At 45.4% G+C, this 18,801-nt stretch overlaps 1 protein-coding gene across 1 annotated transcript in view; it reads right to left on the reverse strand.

Annotated features, from left to right (window-relative positions):
• Positions 1-18,801, reverse strand: part of SCML4 (Scm polycomb group protein like 4) — a 46,859-nt gene that overhangs the window by 9,900 nt on the left and 18,158 nt on the right. The window contains exon 5 of the mRNA XM_076335464.1: positions 4,176-4,445. Coding sequence (XP_076191579.1) covers positions 4,176-4,445 — 270 coding nt within the window. The remainder of the gene's footprint in view (positions 1-4,175; positions 4,446-18,801) is intronic.

Genomic DNA, 18,801 nt, shown 5'->3' on the forward strand with positions numbered 1-18,801 from the left:
AAAGAGAAACTTCAAACCTTGCTCCCCCAAATGTTTTCAGGAAATAAGTGTATTAGCAAGCAGGTTTGCTTCTTTAACAAAGGCCCTCAGGTGATAATAATTAACTGCTAATATTGGATAATAAAATCTACATAGAAATAACAAGCTACAGGGCAAGGTTAAAGTTATTATGTTGTGGTTGAACACGCAGTTCTTCATACTTGGAATAAAGTCTTTGTTTGTTATGTAAGCAGGCTTGGAAAGGTTTATGATGTCCTTGACTATTCCTTCCCTGATTGAAGTGCTTCAATTTGGCAAACGATGACAGGAAAGTGCATGTTTATCTGTTAGCAGCCCCAACTGGCTTTCTGAAATGAGATTTTTTGGGGGGGGGGAATTTTTTAGCATAATCATGGAGAATTAGGCATCAAGCTTCCAATCGCATTAATGAGAGCTTTGAGGTTTAATCTCATCCATTCCGCTTGAAAGACATGTTCTGCTATGCACTGAGATATGTTTTATGGTTATGGTTTTTTCCATGATATTTGCCCACCATGATAAATAAGGCAAGCTATTTTTCAAAAATATCCATAAAGAGGATTGGTTTGAGGTTTCAGAGAGAAATTCTTCCTCTTTTTAATGAGTCCTGCCCATTCCTGCCTTGTAAGTATGCAAACTGAGGAGGATAAGGAGGGGCTGGCATGCACCACTTACTCATCTTTGCTCACTTATGATTCAGCAGCATGTAAATTATCCCTAGAAAGAGGAGAAACACACGTAGAAGCATCACAGTGAGAGCACAGATTCCAAAGACCTTTGCAAGAGAGATTTTGCGAAGACAGTAACCAAACTCTAGTGTGGCTGCACTAAGGCAATTGCAGAAAGATGTGTATTTTAAAAGTCTGGGATTGCCAGTAAAAGTGGAAGCAGCGTGGTGGGTGAAAGTATGATAGCTGTGAAGAAATGCAGTGTCTAATTTTAAGGAGGAGCAGGCAATGCTTTGTAGGACTCTACGGTGGGAATTCCAGTGTTACAGAGCTGACGCTGTCGCAAACGGAGTAGGAGATGAAACCAGGCTGTGACTGGAAACAGCACAGTTTCTTTAATGCTAGAAGTGATACTGTAATGAATCTGTGGGCACCTTGACTTCATGGATGTCACTGTGTTGCACGTCACAGCCACTGAAAACTGCCTGGCTGTGTCTGAGAGCAAATGGCTCTCCTCTGCCTCAGAGGACCCAGCTCCTGCCATGGACCGCAGGAGACTCTCTGCTGGAGGCTCCAGAAAGCAGCTGAGTGGATCAGAGGAAATGCGATGGATGGTGGTGGCACAAATGTGTACTAGCCATTTGTGCTGACGTACAGCGGTGCATATTGGTAGAACACAGGGGATTGCTATTCCTCCTACTGGAGACCTTGACAGCAAACCCATCTTCATATGGGTTTGCGTGTACCTTTATGGCAGACCCTAAGCTACAATGGATGATACTGGAACTAATAAATTGTTAATAATTGTAAATTATCAATATCAACAAATTAATAACCATTTTCATGATGTTCACTGCCTAACTGTCAGTTTTAGGGAGCCTTTACTGCTGAGCTGGCCAAACATCCCAGAGGTCCCAGATGAGCTAGTCTTTGCAAGTGTCAAATGCATGTCACATAAAACTTACTAAGTAGTTTTGGAATGAGTCCTTTTACCCCAAAGGGTAAAAGCAGCTTATGTAGCAGCTTAAAGTCACCTGTAACTGCTTCAAAGACAACTAAATATCATGGGTGCCTGGTCCAAAATCAGTCTCTTCCTCTTTGCTCCTCAAAGTGCTTTAAGATGTTTCAAGCTAGAGAAATATAGGAACCTGCAAAGCCCACAGCATGGCCACTGTATGACTTTTCTGAGGCAGGGAAACAGTGGCATTCACAGTCAGAAACAAGAAGGGAAAGTAATTCAGATGAGCAAGCTTAAGGAGCTGTGATTTTACACTTCAGTCCCTTGAACATAGATTCAAACCCCTGATACCAAGGCTTTTCTCCACACAACACATTTTTAAGCACAGAACTCTACCACGGCATTTTGTGGATGCTGATTGAGTGATTCAGGGAAGAAAAATCTATGAAGGGTTACTAAATATGAATCCACCACTTCTGGTTCAGGTAACCCTTGAGCCACAAATTTCTGAAGGCGGAGAGGGCAGTGGGGAAGCACCACCATCTCTGCACTTACCCCTTTCCTGGGAGTGTGCTGCTGTCTCATGCTGGAGACAGGATGCACGGCTAGACAGACCTTTGCTCTGACCTGCTCTGAGCCTTCCTATGTACTACAAAAAGATAACAACTGATCCCAAGCAGAATGATAAAGATTTTCAAAGCAAGCAAGTAACAACGTTGTTAAATCTTGGCTCCTCGCAGCTGCCAACTAAAAAGCTTGACGAAAGGGTCCCAGTTCTGCTAGGAGGCTCTAGGGAAGCAGTGGGAGAGGGGAAAATGAATCCTGTGCACAGTAAGCCTCTTGTCCTCCCAGCACCTGATTATGCCTGCCCAAGAGGCACTGAACAAGTTCTGAAAGAAAGTGGCTTTTCATTTCCTTTTCTTTGTAACTGAGGCCCCCAGTTCTTAGTGGCAACCTTTTAAAAGTTGTTTGCAGTAGTGTATTTCTATACTATCCACTTTGCTTTGAGTAAACTTGACTCTATAAGTAAAGAAAAAATAATGAGAACCAAACGCTTAGCTGTGCTCTGTATAATAGAGTAACACAGGGGTAAACCAAGGAAACAAGTGTGCGAGAATAATAACAGAGTGATGGTTTTGGGTAGGTATTGAATATTTAGGAAGGCAAACTTAGATAAACAAAGAAATACAAGGGTAAATACTGGTAATACGTATTTTGAAAGAATAAAGTTCTAAAATATTAAATCATGGAAGTTCAGGAACAAGAAATAATACAGGTATTGGGGAGGTGAGGGATGTGAAGGAATTATGCAAAGATCTGCGGCTACTGAAAAGAGACTCTGGAGTGGCTACCAAGCAAGAATATGCAGAATCACTTGCAATTTCCAGGGGAAATGCAAGGGCAGAAAGACAGTGTAATGAGCAAGTGGTAGACAAAGGGGCTAGGGGAACCAGCAAGGCTTCTACAAATATATAAAGATTTAAAAAAAAAAATACTAGAGTGACAGTAGATTTCATTAATAAATGAGGAAGGGAAAGAAATTAATGACTTAAAAATGGCTGAGACACTCAACTCCTTGTTAGATCTGTCTTCAAGATGAAAAATGCAGAAATTAAGTTTGAATAATTAGTAAGGGGTGAAGACACTGTTCAAATCACTACTGATAAAGACCTGTTAATGGCGAACTTGGAAAATGCAAACAAAGACAAAGTTAAAGGAAGTTCAGGGAATTAGCTAACCCATTTGTGAACCCAGGTCATTTCTAGAGAAAAAAAATCATGGCTAATAGGGAATATAGGTAATGGGCAGAGTAACCGACCCAGCAAACCTAAATCCTAGCAGGGTAACTGGACAAAAATAAAAAGAGAGGGAAGAAGAAGGGTTATTGAATGCAGTGGTTCCCATGGCATCCCATGAATTTGCAGATAAACTTCTTGTGACTTTGCTTCCTGAAGGATAAAAGAGCCTTGAGCCGTGAGCTGGATGATTTCTAAAAATATAGGTTTTGCTGGGCAGTCTTTTTCAAGCAAAATCTGGCCTGGTTCATGATTAAAGGCACAGGATGGGCCATGCATCTAGCAAGCAAAATCTTTTGCTAAAATGGTTTGAGGTAGGCACTAATATTTAGGTTTGCTCTGCATCGTATCTTGTACACAGCTGGTGTCACACAAATAACAGATACCTGCCTATAGGCAGTATCAATCTTTTGGAGAAATGCCATATGTATTAATATTTATATCTGTAAGTTGATAATGGCAGTTGTGATTGCCACACGATTATACATAATACATATGTTTACATAATTAATAACAGCATTAGAAAACATTCACCTTTTTACTTAATGATGAACAGCTTGATTTTGTGTTTACATAGGTTATTATTTCTCCTTCTAAATGGAAGCATGTGTGGTCCGGATGGATGTCAACCCAGACCCACCTCACTAATTTTCCTGGGAATTTGGGAGTGAGTTAAAACTCCAGCATGGCACCAGCATAGCCACACACATTGCTAAATGGAAGATGTTATATTACCACTTCTGTTTCCTTTGAGATAGGTGCCATTCCGTGTTGGGCTGGAGGTCTGATGCCGCAGGCCAGTAGACGAGGACCCGCCTGAAGACATCTGGGCAGGATGATGGCTACAGGAGGAAGAGGAGCCTCCAGCAGGACGTCCATCTGCAGGACTCTGCCGCATGGCATACATGGAGCCCATGCAACCAAAGGCAGAATCGGCAGGATCCATGCTGTACCGCTTCATGTTCGCAGGATCAACCAGGTAGTCCTCGGGTATGACCGTTTCTGCTCGGGAAGCCAAGACACAAAAGAAACATCAGTAAAACAGAACCAATTTTAATTCAGCCCTTGAGAAAATTATATATATTTTTTTGCCAAAATTCCCTTTTTTTGGCAAAAAGTTTAACTCCATTTCCAACTTTCTGTACAGACAGCTGGCTCCAGGAGGGATCCTTGCTGAGAATTAATAAATAATGAAGGGAAGCACAACCACTCAGAAGTCAGTAGAGTCACAACAGGGAAACTATGGCTTGATGTGACTCATCCGTGTCAGCTTATGGCAATATTCTCCGTAAAGTCCTGGGCCACTGACTGGCAGGTCCCATTTGCCTCATGGTGCTCCCTGAATACCACTGAGACTGGACGATTGTGCAGCTATTGTTTGCTCTGTCTTTCATTTAAAAACATGAAAGTTGAAAGGAAGAAGGCAGAGGAGGACAACAGGACAGGCAGTTCGTTGGGTTCATAACACCTGGCAGCCAGTAGGAGGGAGTGAAGGTAATAAACCAAAGCATTCTGGCTGCAATTACCAAAATTAATCAGAAAATATCCTCAGCTGCAGGCATCCATCAGGCCAGGTATCCTGCAAGAAGAGGCTTGAAGGCTGACGAGCACGCCCAAGGTTTATCATGGGCAGAGGTGTGTGAGTGAGTCACTTGGACCCAGCTCGGGTTCAGACACACGTGCCGGCATCATGGACCTAGGTCCAGGTCCATCTTGCTTTGCTGTCTGGACTGAGACCTCCATGTCTGTGTCATTGTCCTCCTCTGGCCAGTCCCAGTCTCCTCCCAACAGGCCTCGGTGTCCAAGCTCCTTCCTACTTGCCTTTTTTGTCTTCACAAAACATAGTCAAAGCTCTTCCTCCTCCTCATTCCCACTGCTGTTTTCCCTGCAAAACCAGCCCTCCCCTAACCCAGCCTCAGGACCCTCTCCTCCACCACCATCACCACCGCCACTGGGATACAAGCAGAGCCCCTGGAAACCTCTCTGAGATCCAAACCTTCACATAACCCCTACAAATACTGACAACCTGTGCTTCAGAGATTCCCACTCCCACTGGGTGAAACAAGGTGTTAACATCTGGCAGGCAGGGAACCCCCAGATTAAGAAAGTGCCTCCCATTGCCTCATGATGTTTCTTTGAGCTGGTGAAAATGCCACTTTCCTCATCATGCATACCCTCTCTCCAGACACATCTGAGCAGGGTGAAATTACCCATGTGGTGTCGGACATCTCCTTCCCTGCCTGAGCAACACTCTTCTCTCCCAATGTATTGGGTAGCCTTATTGAGTAACAAGAATTTATGCTGTAATTTATGCTACAAGACCCAAACCCCATCGCTAATACATGTTGAGGCTGTATATAATAAAGTTGTCCTTTTAATTTATATTTTTACTCTTTTCCTTTGAAAAAAAAAACCCTTGGCAGCTGTATACAGTAGTTGATGTTAAACAAACATAATTTAGTTTGACAACTCAAATACTCAAGAGTTGTGCCATGCCAGCATTCTGGTTTGTGTGTCAAGCCACAGCACAGATTTTTGTTACGTGACTGCCTGACTTTTCATTTTCTTGCTGCTGTCTTTTAAAACTTTGTCCCATTCTGGGCCAAGGCTGGACTCACCATAGGGCAAACATCAGATCTAAAGGACTGCTGTAAATGTGAAGTTTCCTCGCTTTTGGGCACTTGCCTTTGCAACTGCAAGTAACTTTCCTTTAGCGACGCTTTTTTTCCCTTAGATAATTTGGATTCTTACAGCGTGCGTTCAGGTATCCTGCTGCTTTCTGTCAGGGATTTCTGAGCTTGATTCTCACACAAATACAGATAGGGTGTAATTCAATTGAATTCAACGGAGTTCGGCTAACGTAACACTAGCGTAATAGAAATGGGAATGAGACACTCTGAACCTTTCTCCCTAACCTCCAACAGATGCCAAAATTGTATAGCAATCGAGCTAAATACCTTGCTTTTCAGACTCCTCCCAATAAACCAAAGAAAATCCAATCAAGCCTTCTCCTTCAAAGGAATTTAATTACTGTGTAGAACACTTGCAATAAAAGCCTCTTACGCATAAAGAAGACAGCTCTTTCTGCAGCATCCTGCCTGCACCGCATGGAATAATTATGCCTCTTGTGAATCATTACCTCTTTATTCCAGGAAAAGAATGCTCTTTTAATATGATTACACTATGAAGAAGACACAGACTATCAAAACAGCAAACAGCACATTGAAAGAGCCCTGCTAAATAAACAGCATGCAGCTTTTATTACTATGGATATAAATTACTCCAAAATTTGTGAGCGGACACCAGGGATTTTTTGACTGATGTCAGACTCTCTCAGTAGTCTGTGTGAAATAAGACGTGTGGGTGAAATCTCCCTGTGGAAGGACACCCATGAGTTGTGTACAAGACTGTGACTATGACGAGGAGTCAGATGCTGTCAGTTCTGTTTCTGACTCTGCCTAAGACTCTTTTCTTGATCTAGAACAATTTATTCCACATGTCTCTGCTTTGGGCTCCAAAATGGGAGTAACGATGCCTGTTGCCATGGACCAAGCAGGAGCCTCCATTCATTACTGTTTGAAACATGCCCCAGTGGAAGATGCTTCGGGAATTTGAAAAGTGATATTCATGTCTTCATTGGACAGGGGGGAGCAGGGATCGTCTCAAGCAGCCAGGTTTCTAAGCAAGCCTTTTCAGAGCTGCTGATCTTCAAGTTGACATGAGCAGTCAGTAGATTACTAGAGCAACTCATCAGAGTCACCTCCTCCTGACCAAAAGAAGCTCATGAGGAAATGCAGGTCACAGTTAGATTAGGAAAAAGGAGACTGTGCATTAAAGTATGTGTGGTTACAGGTTTTAACTCCTACAGTTTTAAAAGGTGCTGGTCAGCTTCTGTGCTCCCTGCTGAGTGTGGGCTGCTTTGTAAAACTGCACAAGCTGATGCACCTTAAGCAACCGTGTCCCCATGAGCCCATGCCCTGCAACCACCTGCCCACCCCCAGGAGAGACCCACGCATGGGAGGGAAGAGGCAGGCGGGCCCGGGGGACTTTCAGGGCACAGAGAGATCCATTATGCCCTTGAGGGGTGACATGGTCCCCGGTGGCACTTGAGGGCAGGAGAAGACATTTGCATTTCATGACCCCGCCTCCCAGCAGCAGAGGAGGAGATGAAGGTGACCGGGGACAGTCTATATGGGTTCACCAAGGATTGCTCATACCTGACCAACCTGATTGCCTTCTATCATAAAGAGTCTGGATTTGTGGGTGAAGGGAGAGCAGTGGATGTCATTTGCCTTGACTATAGCAAGGCTTTCAACACGGTCTCCCACAATATTCTTGCATCCAAGTTAGAACATTATGGTTGGATTGAGTGAGAAGCTGGTTGGATGATCAGGCTTAGTGGGTGGCGGTTAATGGGCTGTATGAAGGCCAGTAAAAAGTGGGGTACCACAGGGGTCTAACCTGGCATCCAGGTTTGGTCTCTGTGATACCAGACAGACATGGACAAATGGATGAGTTCAGCGGAGGGCCATCAAGATGCCTGGGGCCTGGAGCACTTGCCCTGCAAGGGTAGGCTGGGGGAACAGGGCTTGTTCAGCCTGGGGGAGAGGCAGCTTGGGGGTAGGAACCTAACAGCAGCCCCACAGGACCCATGGGGAGGTCACCAAGAAGATGGAGCCAGTCTATTGACAGTGGTGCATGGCAGGACAACAAGAGGCAACAGGCAAAAATTGAAATGAAAGCTTCAGACTGGATGTACGGGGAAACCTTTTCCCCAATGAGGACAGCAGGGCAGTGGCAGATGTTGCCCAGAGGGGCTGTGCAGGCTCTGGCACTGGAAGTTTTCCAGACCCAACTGGACAAAGCCCTGAGCAACCTGGTCTGACCCCATAGCTGACCCTGCTTTGGACAAGGGGTTGGACCAGAGACCTCCTGGGGTCCCTTCCCACCTGAATTGTCCTCTGATCTGAAGATTGACATCTTCTCCACTCTGAGAAGCAGCCACAGAGGGTGGGGAGGACCATGGTGAGGGCTCATGAAAGGGGTCCAGGGCCCCTTACAGTGGCACGGGAGGCAGCGGGAGGGATGGGCTCCACTATCCAGAAGCCACAAAAGACTGTGGAAGCTTTTTGTATTCCTATTTCTCCAGCTCTCCGCTAGTTTGTATCACAGAGAAGCTGCGCAAGTTGAGGCTCGACCAATGACGCATATGAAAATATCTGCATTTTGTAAGCTCCCAGAAGACCTTGTAAAGTGCACGGCTTTCACAGCTACTAATCCCACTTTGACCAATTAGGGAAAAACATGTTTTCTAAGACAATAGGAGAAAACATAACTCTCTATTGAGGTTTAAAATGCAACAGTTTCATAAATCTGTAGCTTAGCCCTTCTGTATTCTGTTGTGCTTCTGTGTTTTATTTTTTGGGTAGTCAGCAGAAGAGCACACACTACTGAGAAATTAGTACACAATGTTTTAAAGCAGGATTTATGAGAAAGCTGCTTTGAGCCTTTGCTTTGAGCACAGCAGTCTCCATTACAACTGTTCACCACCCTGAGATGCTCAAGCCATTTTGGCATAGTTTTCCTTTCCATGAATGGTCCACAGGCAACTGGATTGAAAAGCCCAAGTCTGTTACATCCACCTTAAAATGCAGCAAAGGAGAAGAGAAAAAAACCCAACTCCTTTCCCAATTTAAAAATGCACATTTCTTTAGCCGAGTTTCTTTAAAGTAGCAGCGTGTGTGGTTTCCAGCCAAATTCATGAAGATGGGTCAGCTGAGTGTTAAAACAGCATGAGAACCTGCAGCTCACATCCCAGCTCTGCTGTAGACCTCTGGGGTGACCTTGGTCAGGTTATCCGTCATCTCTGGACCCCAGTTCTCCATTAGGATGAAGAAAAATACTTGTTTTGTCTCTCACCTCTGTAACATGTTAAGTCCTTTGCCTCATCGGTATCTGTATGACACTACAGCGTGCCACATGGATGTATACTGCATGTGTGGATGCAGAACACATACAGAGGACCTTTGGTAGCATCTGGGAATAGAGACACTCCAGAAAGACAAAAAAATTATGCCTCCCATTGTGCATTAGGAAAGCAAATTAAAATCAATTTCAAGTCAAGCAGGAAATGAAGAAGAGTGTATACCCATGAAGATGATCCTTAGCTGATGTTTTCCTGGGCAGATCTAATCTCTCACTTTTCTTCTTTATCTTAAAAAAAAACCCCAAAACCTTATTCTGCTAAAATCTGTCCTATAGGTAAAAGCTCTTTCTGCACTTCAGAGACACTCCTCTCCTCTCCTCTCCTCTCCTCTCCTCTCCTCTCCTCTCCTCTCCTCTCCTCTCCTCTCCTCTCCTCTCCTCTCCTCTCCTCTCCTCTCCTCTCCTCTCCTCTCCTCTCCTCTCCTCTCCTCTCCTCTCCTCTCCTCTCCTCTCCTCTCCTCTCCTCTCCTCTCCTCTCCTCTCCTCTCCTCTCCTCTCCTCTCCTCTCCTCTCCTCTCCCCTCCCCTCCCCTCCCCTCCCCTCCCCTCCCCTCTCCTCTCTTCTCCTCTCCTCCCAGGCCAAACATGTCTTGTGCTGCTTTCCTCACCTGGTGCTGCTCCCACATCACTTCTCATGTTACATCCCTCTCTCCCTTTACCTGTCTCAGGCTCCCTTCCCTTATACCCCCTACCTGCTCCTCCCTCCATTCTTCCCCATCATCTCTTCCTACTGCTTCTTCCACCACATTCCCACCGTCGCAACCTTGCACCAGCTCTAACGCTGCTCTCCCACACCAGCTGCATCACCCTTTTCCCTTTTTGCCAGCTATTTTCCTATGCCCCTTTTCTATTTTCCCTCCTCCTGTACCGCTGACCTGCATAGCCATTTCTTCCCTAGGCTGTTCCCCCTTCCGTCCGTCTCACACTTCCATTCATCCAGCTTTCCCTTTCCTGATACCCCCATGCCTTTCTCTGGGTTTGTCCCCAGTTTGCTGCTTGGGCGGCAGAGCCCGAGTTCAGGGCAGTGAACTGGGACCAGGGTCCCTGTTCCCAGTTAACAGGCCACGTCCTGCACAGCCACGGAGCAGCTGCATCCGGGTAAAGGTTGCATGGGGCATCGATGGAAACCTGCACCCCCACCTCTGAGCACTCCAGACACTGATCCCCAAACCGGGGAGGTCCTCTTTTACACACCGGTAGCTTCCCAGGACAACTGCCTTTCCTTCTAAGCACTTTTGTGTCATTTCATAACCTTTTACTCCGCCACCTGCAATGCTTGATCCTTTGTATTTGCTCTAATTAAATTCCACATTAACTTCTTTTCCTCTCAGTCAATATAGATTTCTTTCTTTCTTTCTTTCTTTTCTCCGCCCCCACTCTTCCTTTTTTGTGTCTCGTCTCCTATTCCTCATATCATTTAGTGATGGGCTTTGCCCTCTGACCCTTCCCTGTACCTTTTTAAGTGCTACCATATATTTTCTATAATGGGTTGACCAGCTGTGAACTCCATATTTTAAGTGGCATGACATCATAGCTTCCTCAGACCTCTCCTTTCCCCCAGCCAGGGCCAGCCTTTCCTCATCTCCCAGTCATTTTGAGAGGAGCCAGCCACAGTGTCAAAATCCCATTGAGAGACTCCTTTTTATTTTCGCCTGTATTTTATAGTTCCTGAGCTTGGCTCCAGCTCCCCACCCAAGGATGGCATTTTCCCTATCGGGGAGGCAGTGGGGGGGAGCGGGAGGGGACAGTTTTAAGCAGCTGTGGAGGTTAGAAACCCTTCATTTCAGCCTTCATGGAAGGAAAAATAAAAGTGGGGAAACACAAAAATCAAATGCAGAAATGCAGAAGGAAATACTTCAGGTGAGTTTAACCGCCAGTTCAATCTAGTGTAAGCCACAGAGGGAAAGAGCAGAGAGATCAAAACAGTATTTGAGAGTGTGGAAGATATGCCTTGGTTCTGAACTGCTATCTTCTGTTTTAACATCAGCTCTTAAAAGATTAAAAAGTAACTTTTTCTGTGTCTGCCAAACAGCCTCACACATTTCTGCCCAGTCAGAAATGGACCATGCACCTTATCTTCCTTGTAGCTTGAGCCTGCATGCATCTATCTAAAGATAAGAGCTTCCTATGATGGATTAAGACTTTCCAGCTCTGCCTGCTGTGATTTACTCCGGGATTACAGCACCAGCCCATTCCTTTTAGCTCCATCTCCCATCCAGACATGCAGCACAATGAAAATATGATGTCACCCCTTAGCAGGTGTTCCTACACCGTGTCAACACCACTCTCTGGTGCATGCATCTGCAGCCCGCACGGCTGGGCAAGGACTGGACCTTTTCCACACCAGCCCGTGGCTGCCATGGTTTGGCTGGACAAGGAAAGCATTACAGGGAGCGACATCTGGTTCATGGCAGCAGAGCTGAGCTGCTCGCTGCTCGCCAAGGCAGAGTGGCACAGAGACACGTCCCCGAGGAGCCACAGCATCCCTGAGGCTGCTGCAGGGAGGCAGCGAGTGAGCAGACAGCCCAGGGCATCCACCAACAGCGGTTCAGGGCTGTCACACCTGCGTTTTTCGGTCTATGGGATAACTTTTGCATGGGTTATAGGAACACACAATTGCATCCACAGGGGAGAAGAAGGGGGGTTACTAGTCAGTCGGAATAGGAAAATGTAAATAAGCCTCATCCACTTGTGAATGTAGATATTATGAACACTGAAACTATGGTCACACTGTGGAGGTAAAACCTGCAGTGAATTCTCCAGGGTTTAGTCTGAGGCCATACTGCACCATGTATCATCTCGCTGTGTCCTAGCTGCTAAAAAATATTTTGCGGTAACTGAAATGCTGAATCCCCCATGGAGAAGCTGCCAGTCAGTTAACATCAAGAATCTAAATTTTTTAGAGAATTTTCCAAAATCCAATGTTGTCCTGATTACAAGGACTTCAGCATAGGCAATTTTTTTTTCATTATTTAAACGATTTCCCTTGAGTGTTTGCAGCCTAGACAACAGCCACATTGTGTTTAATGCAGTAGAACCAGGGAATGAAACTGGCTGGGAACAGATCAACACGGTTTTATTGTCCAAACTGAGTAAAAAGGTAGAGTAAATTCACAAGCTAGCTGCTGACAAATATATTAGATTTAGTAATAAAAGGTGCTCGTGTGTGTAAATAACCCATCGAGGATTTTTTTTTTTAAGTGCTTGGGGATGATTGAGTAAATGTGTTGTGTTGCAATGGAGAGGTTTTAGTCCTGTCTTACAGCGTAGGCAAATTGTTTAGGCACTGCATACCCACGAGTGAAGGCAAAGGGATTTCAATGACATAGGGATCCGGCCTTCAGAAAAAGTCTTCCTTTGGTCTCTTCCTCCTGATTTCAGACCTGCTCCTCCATTCTCTTCCCTTCTTCCTTGCCTTTATGTTACACCAAAGTGTGCATCATGAAAAGGAGATTTATCGGGGTTGTATAGCTTTGTGTCTTAGCACAGCAATAGTTCTGCACTGGGAGAGGGAGACGGGAGAGGCTGCGATCGATCTTTTCTGTCTCCAGCTTCTAGCAGTACCTAGAGGGGCTTTTCTATCCAGGTAGTTTATAATGTACTCTGTATGCTTATAAATCAGCATTGATAAAAGTCACAAAAAGCTGTATATAGAAAAGGCTAGATGAAAATGACTGTGTTATTTGAAAATTTCAAGGTGTTATATACTGGGATTCTCTGCAGCTGAAGTACTTAATGCGTTTCTGTTCTGCTACCAGCATGATGAATCTCCCTGAATTAAATTGCTTAGTACTGGCTTAAAATATTTAACAGCATTTTTTTGTTTGAAAAACAAATAATTTGAGACACAAGAAATGAGATGTCTAGAGCAAAGTGCAGTAACTGCAAAATAAGCTGCATTTGCCCATTAATAACTAATAATCTCATCTAGAAATTAGGTAGAGCACGTATAAAGCATGAGCCTGTGCATGTGTTTATACGTAGGTATAAGATCTTTTATAAAGTCTTTGCTTCATTTCTCCCTGCCCAGTGCTGCAGCTCAGCTGGACTTTCTGATATTTCTTCTGGGGCTTCTTCTGCCATATAAATACAACATAGCTGGGCCCTAAAGCCTTAGTTCCCCTTCACAAATCCTTGCTTTTCCGGCCTTCTCCACTGCTGCTTCTGATGTCCCTGGCCGATCTCAGTCCCAGCAGCTAGGAACTCACCAATTCCCCTTTCTCGGGTCTTTTTATCCCCTCCTCTCCCCATGATCCCACAGAGCCAGTTTCCCTTCACACCAGTGTGCTGCACTGTGCCGTGCCGCCGGGAAGCTGAGCTTGACCCGGGACCCCAAGCTTGACCCGGGACCCCATCCCAGCTTCACAACATTTTCCTTAACTTTGGCTTCTCTGCTGAAGTCTAGCAAGCCACTGCCACCTTTTTGTTTAAATCACTTCTGTAACCTTACCTCTTCCATGAAGAAACCCACCAGAAAGTACCTGATCCCTCAAACCTCCATTTGCAGCTTATTTTCAGTGAGAGGTGGGGTTGTATTTCTCTTGCCCAGCTGCTGGTGGTGCAACTCCTCGCCTTGCACTCTTACCTTTCTCACTGCTGCCCGCAGCCAGCACCGTCCCAGCACAAACACCAAACTGCACATCACCGCCGACAGTTTGCTTCCATTACTCTCTTAATTGCTTTAATCTCCTGCTCTGCACTCATTTTGCCAACAGATGAATGTTCTTCAGGCAGATGCTGTGTGTTACTACTTTCCAAAAGGCACTTTGATGTACTCTGTATAATTACCACAAACAAATAAATCCTAAGGAGCTGGGGAGCACTGTTGATTAAACAGGGACCAAGACTTTTCAAGAAAAAAATGGGTGTTTTATTTCCATGGAACTGGAAATGCCATTGTGGGGGGGTTTCCATTTATTTTGTAGTGAACTGGAAAAGGATAGAGAGAAACAGAAGGTCGATAAAGACAGATAAAGGAGGAAGAGCCTTTTAATCTAAAAGGCTAAAAAAGAGAGCAACATGGGGGAGGAGAAAAACTGAGCTGAAAAACTGGAGAACATCTAAGCAAAGATCGGTAACGTCCCCTGAAAAAATTCTGAATCTGCTTTGAAACCTGTCAGGTGGAAATAGCTTAAACACAAGACACCCTTTTTCCCTCTTTCCTCCCATGGAGGTGCAAGCGCAGGCCCCGCTGTAGGCGCCACGTACCAGGCAGTCCCAGAAGCAAGGGCCCCCTCATCCAGATTCACAAAACACGAGCAAATGTTCATCTCTGTTCCAAAACATTTCTTGTTTTGTCTTTTACTTAGTAAGTGCTGGCTTTGCTAACTCTCAAAGCCCTCTCCACTGCCGTAGCCAGTCTTTCTATTACCCTGGCTGCGACAGCAACCCAGCAGCAAGCAGTTGCACATCTAATTGCCCATGGTTTTCATGGGCTATCAGAGCCTACACCGACACATCGCATGTGGCTCCCAAGTGATGTTATCTAATGTGGCTTGAACTGGCACAAGGTGAGGATCCTGAGGATCATCTTTTTCCCCCCTTGCATCTATGAAAAATCTGGTGGGTCATGCTGGCTAATGCACGCGGCACTTGGATGGGGGCTAGGTTTTTCATCATCAGTTCTGGCCTGTGGCCTGCTGATCTGACTGCTTGAAATATGGGTATATTGGATCACAGGTATTTGTATCAATATTTAAAAAGTTTAGGAATGGAAATTCCTGTTTCAACTTTAATTTAAGCTATTTAAAATCAAAGCCCAGACTCCTAACTTCAGACATCTCCTAAAGGAATCATATAGCTCTATGGAAAAGTCTTAACCAGCTAAAAGAAAGTTAAAGCTAAAACTGAAGCTAAAACAGAGTTACAATCACATGATTTAGCTGACCGGGGCTCTAGAAGAGTGTCCATGCTTCCTCCACGTAACTGCACATGTAAAGCTTGAATTAAATGCTTATACCTAGGGGTATTTTTTTTCTGTAGTGGATATGATCTCATCCATCATGCTTCATGCATTTACACCCATCATTTCATCCACTTTCCTTACACATACGCTTTGATATGGAAAAATAAAGCATCTTTTTCCCCTTCTTTAAACTCCATTTCATAGCTTAGCTCTCTCTTCTAACCTCCACGGCTGCAGCCCAGGCAATCTCCAGCACTGCCAGTGCCTGTGCCAGGGCTCTGAGCACATCCTGGGCTGAAGGACAGAAGGGCCTTTGGGCTTCTCCTCATCCACCACTGGGAGCAGAGTGCCTACCGCCCTGGGGGGTAGCTTTTCAGAAGGGATGGATTTTCTTGCACCCCCTCAAGACCGTGGAGGTAAAACAGCCCGGCAGAAGGTGGGAAGGAGGATTTTCCTTGGGCTGACTGCTGGAGGGATGTCTGCTTATAGCTTCATTGCTTAGCATCCAGAAGGAGATACAATTTCATAAACTTAAAGGAACAGAAAGGGACTCTTTCTTCATTTGGGGGTTAGCAAACAGTAATCCCACAGCTTAAAGGTCAGAAGGGTCAATTTATCCAATTCTGTCAATTCTGTGGAGTTCAGGCAAATTATATCACAGGTGAATTTCACCTCTCCCATCCATCTCTTATTTTTCTTCCAGCCAGGATTTTCCCCTTAGTGTACATTTCATTAGTTTCTTCTGGTCTAGTTTTAAAGGACCTGAATGCTAAAGCCTCTACTACCACCCTCATGAAACCCCTCCACAGGAGCATTGCCTGACTGTCTCTTACTGCTTTTACTTCCTACCCCTTGTACCATCCTAAACTGTTCCTGTCCCTCCCCAGGTTTCTGAATGACAACACGCAGCTCCAGCTGCCCTTGCCTCTCTTTCTGCTCTGCCAGAGAGTTACCACCCTGGACACCTCGTTTCAGGAAGCCAGTCCCGGGGATGGTGCTCCAGCTGCAGGCAGGACCTCAGTGTGGGGGTCTTCGGTGGGGGAGGGAGGGAGGGAGGGAGGGAGGGAGGGAGGGAGGAAGGAAGGAAGGAAGGAAGGAAGGAAGGAAGGAAGGAAGGAAGGAAGGAAGGAAGGAAGGAAGGAAGGAAGGAAGGAAGGAAGGAAGGAGTGCAGCCATCCCACCCTTTCTCCGCTCTACTGCAGACTCTGCCGTCAATTCAAATGCCCCAAAGACCAGACAAACTTTTTATATTAGACTTTGCTATGGCTGGATGGCTTGTGCAGTTCCTCTGCTCCCTCTTTAAGAGTGACCTTAATATTTTATTTATTGTTTAAAGGATAATGTTCACAGTAGAGGAATATATGAGGCAATAAATGGCCTTTGCAGGTAATTAAATGCTGAAGAGAGCCGAAGGTATTGATAGCCATTTATTCTGAGTGTGCTGAGAAGCCAGGAGCACTGTTCCTCATAGCATGCAACAAGACAAGATTAAACAAGCCACGGTACTAGAAAGGGGAAAGACAACATTTTTCTTGCCCTCTCAGGGCTTGAAATTTCTGAGCTGCTGTTTATTTGGTGCTTGGAACAGAAAATATTGATTGTAATAATATGTGGGTTTCTATCATGTTATTCTTTTTTTCCTAGCTGTTTTAGAAGGGCTTTGCACATGGTGGCAAGAATTATTGTCCTCCTTGGACAGATGCTCAAATAAAGGCACAGCAGAGAAGAGTGACTTGCCCACACAATCAACGGGAAAGTCTCTGACAAAATCCAGCTCCCAGCCTAGTGTCTTGCCGAATAGTCACACTCTTACAGTACATTGCTCTAGCACTTCTCGTACCAGCTTTTCAGGTGCTTGTGGATAGGAAGAGCCCACCTTCTTATATATAGAGGCACTGATGTAGTATAGGGTACCTCTACCCCCTGCTGTGCTTCTGCTCCATATGGGGCCCTACCTCCAGCCAGTGTCACGAGAAGAGGTGCTGTTCTCCTGTGGACAGTGGTAGGGGACACCATATGGTATCTACACATACAAATTTGACTTGGCCATGGGGAGAGGAGCAAGAGTGGGGATCTTATTCACATACCTTCCTGTCTTCCCCCCTGATGAGGACAAGAATACAGGGTGGCCACAGGAGTCCTTGCATAAAGAAAGATTTGCTGCAGCTACATGCAGCCATGCTCCATGTGGAGCACAGCAATTGTTTAACAGCACAAAATAACCAAAACCCAAGGTTCAGGACAGAAAGAGCAAGGAAAGGATTGACTGAAAGGGGAAAGAAGAAGATGCTTATCAAGTTTGATGCTTCCCACATAAGAGAAACTACTTCAATTTCTGTGCCCACCATCAGGTTGGCAAGAAGTTTTATAGCAAACATGCTTTCCTCTGAAAAATAACAGTCTAACATTGCATAGGTGCATGTCAACAGTATGTCAGTGTTCCAGAAATGTCCCTTTCCCATGCCCACATCCAAGCCTCCATTAGCTCAGTATGGGAGGACTAATGAAAGCTGAACACAGAGGGTGTGGATGGAGGCACTTCACAGGATCTCTGTTGGCTTCCCATCCATGTAGCCCCTGGCACACTTCACAGTATTTTCTACAGATTTCACCCAGATCTTGCCATCATTTTAGTTCAAAATGCACTACCACTCTCATGGAAAATTCTGGGGTGCAGGTCCAGAGGTGCTTTGAACCCAGGTGCTGTGGGGACAGGTAACATCTCAGGATTTGCTGTAATGCAGACCTGAAGCCTGGCACTTCCCAGATAAAGTTCTGGGAGTCATCCCACAGCTGCTCCCCACAAATTGCTCTAATGAGCCAGAAAGTCCCCTCACAGCTGAGAAAGATCCGTGGGGTATGTCCCCAGATGTGCCAAGACAAGGCAGTGAAGCTACTGATATTGGGAGAGGGCTGGAGAGGGACCCTCACCCCACGTGTGGGGCCGCTGGGTGCTGGTGTGAGAGGCGTTGACAGGGCAGGCAGAGCATGGGGGCTCAGGTGCAGGGAGGGTAATGCACAGCCAACAAGGCTCATTGCAGAGGCTGGTGCTGGGTACAGCCCGGTGAGTGCATACTTCTTAGACATGTAAAACATTGTTGTAAGTGATATATGCATATATCAACAAATCCCACCTGACCTGTATGCAGCCATTAGCATCTGGCAGTTTGCTGTGAGCACAGGTGAATAATGGCTTAGGGGCATGTGCTTTGGGGCAAGGTTAAAAGGTGACTCCTGTATGGTGTTAGTGGATTAATATGACTGGACACGATGCCGGCTTCTCCTCTCACTTCTGCCAGTGTAAATCAAGAGTAACTGCACCGAAGTCAATACATGTATTAAATTCATTGGTACACAGGGGCTGAAAAGCACATGATTTTAAAAGAAAGAACGTCTTGATTACAAGCTGGAGAACAGAAACAATGAAAAATGTGGCTGCTTTGCATGGCTTCCTGCGGTGCTTTATTATGGC

The sequence above is a fragment of the Aptenodytes patagonicus genome, chromosome 3, assembly GCF_965638725.1.
Source record: "Aptenodytes patagonicus chromosome 3, bAptPat1.pri.cur, whole genome shotgun sequence".
NCBI lineage: Eukaryota > Metazoa > Chordata > Aves > Sphenisciformes > Spheniscidae > Aptenodytes > Aptenodytes patagonicus.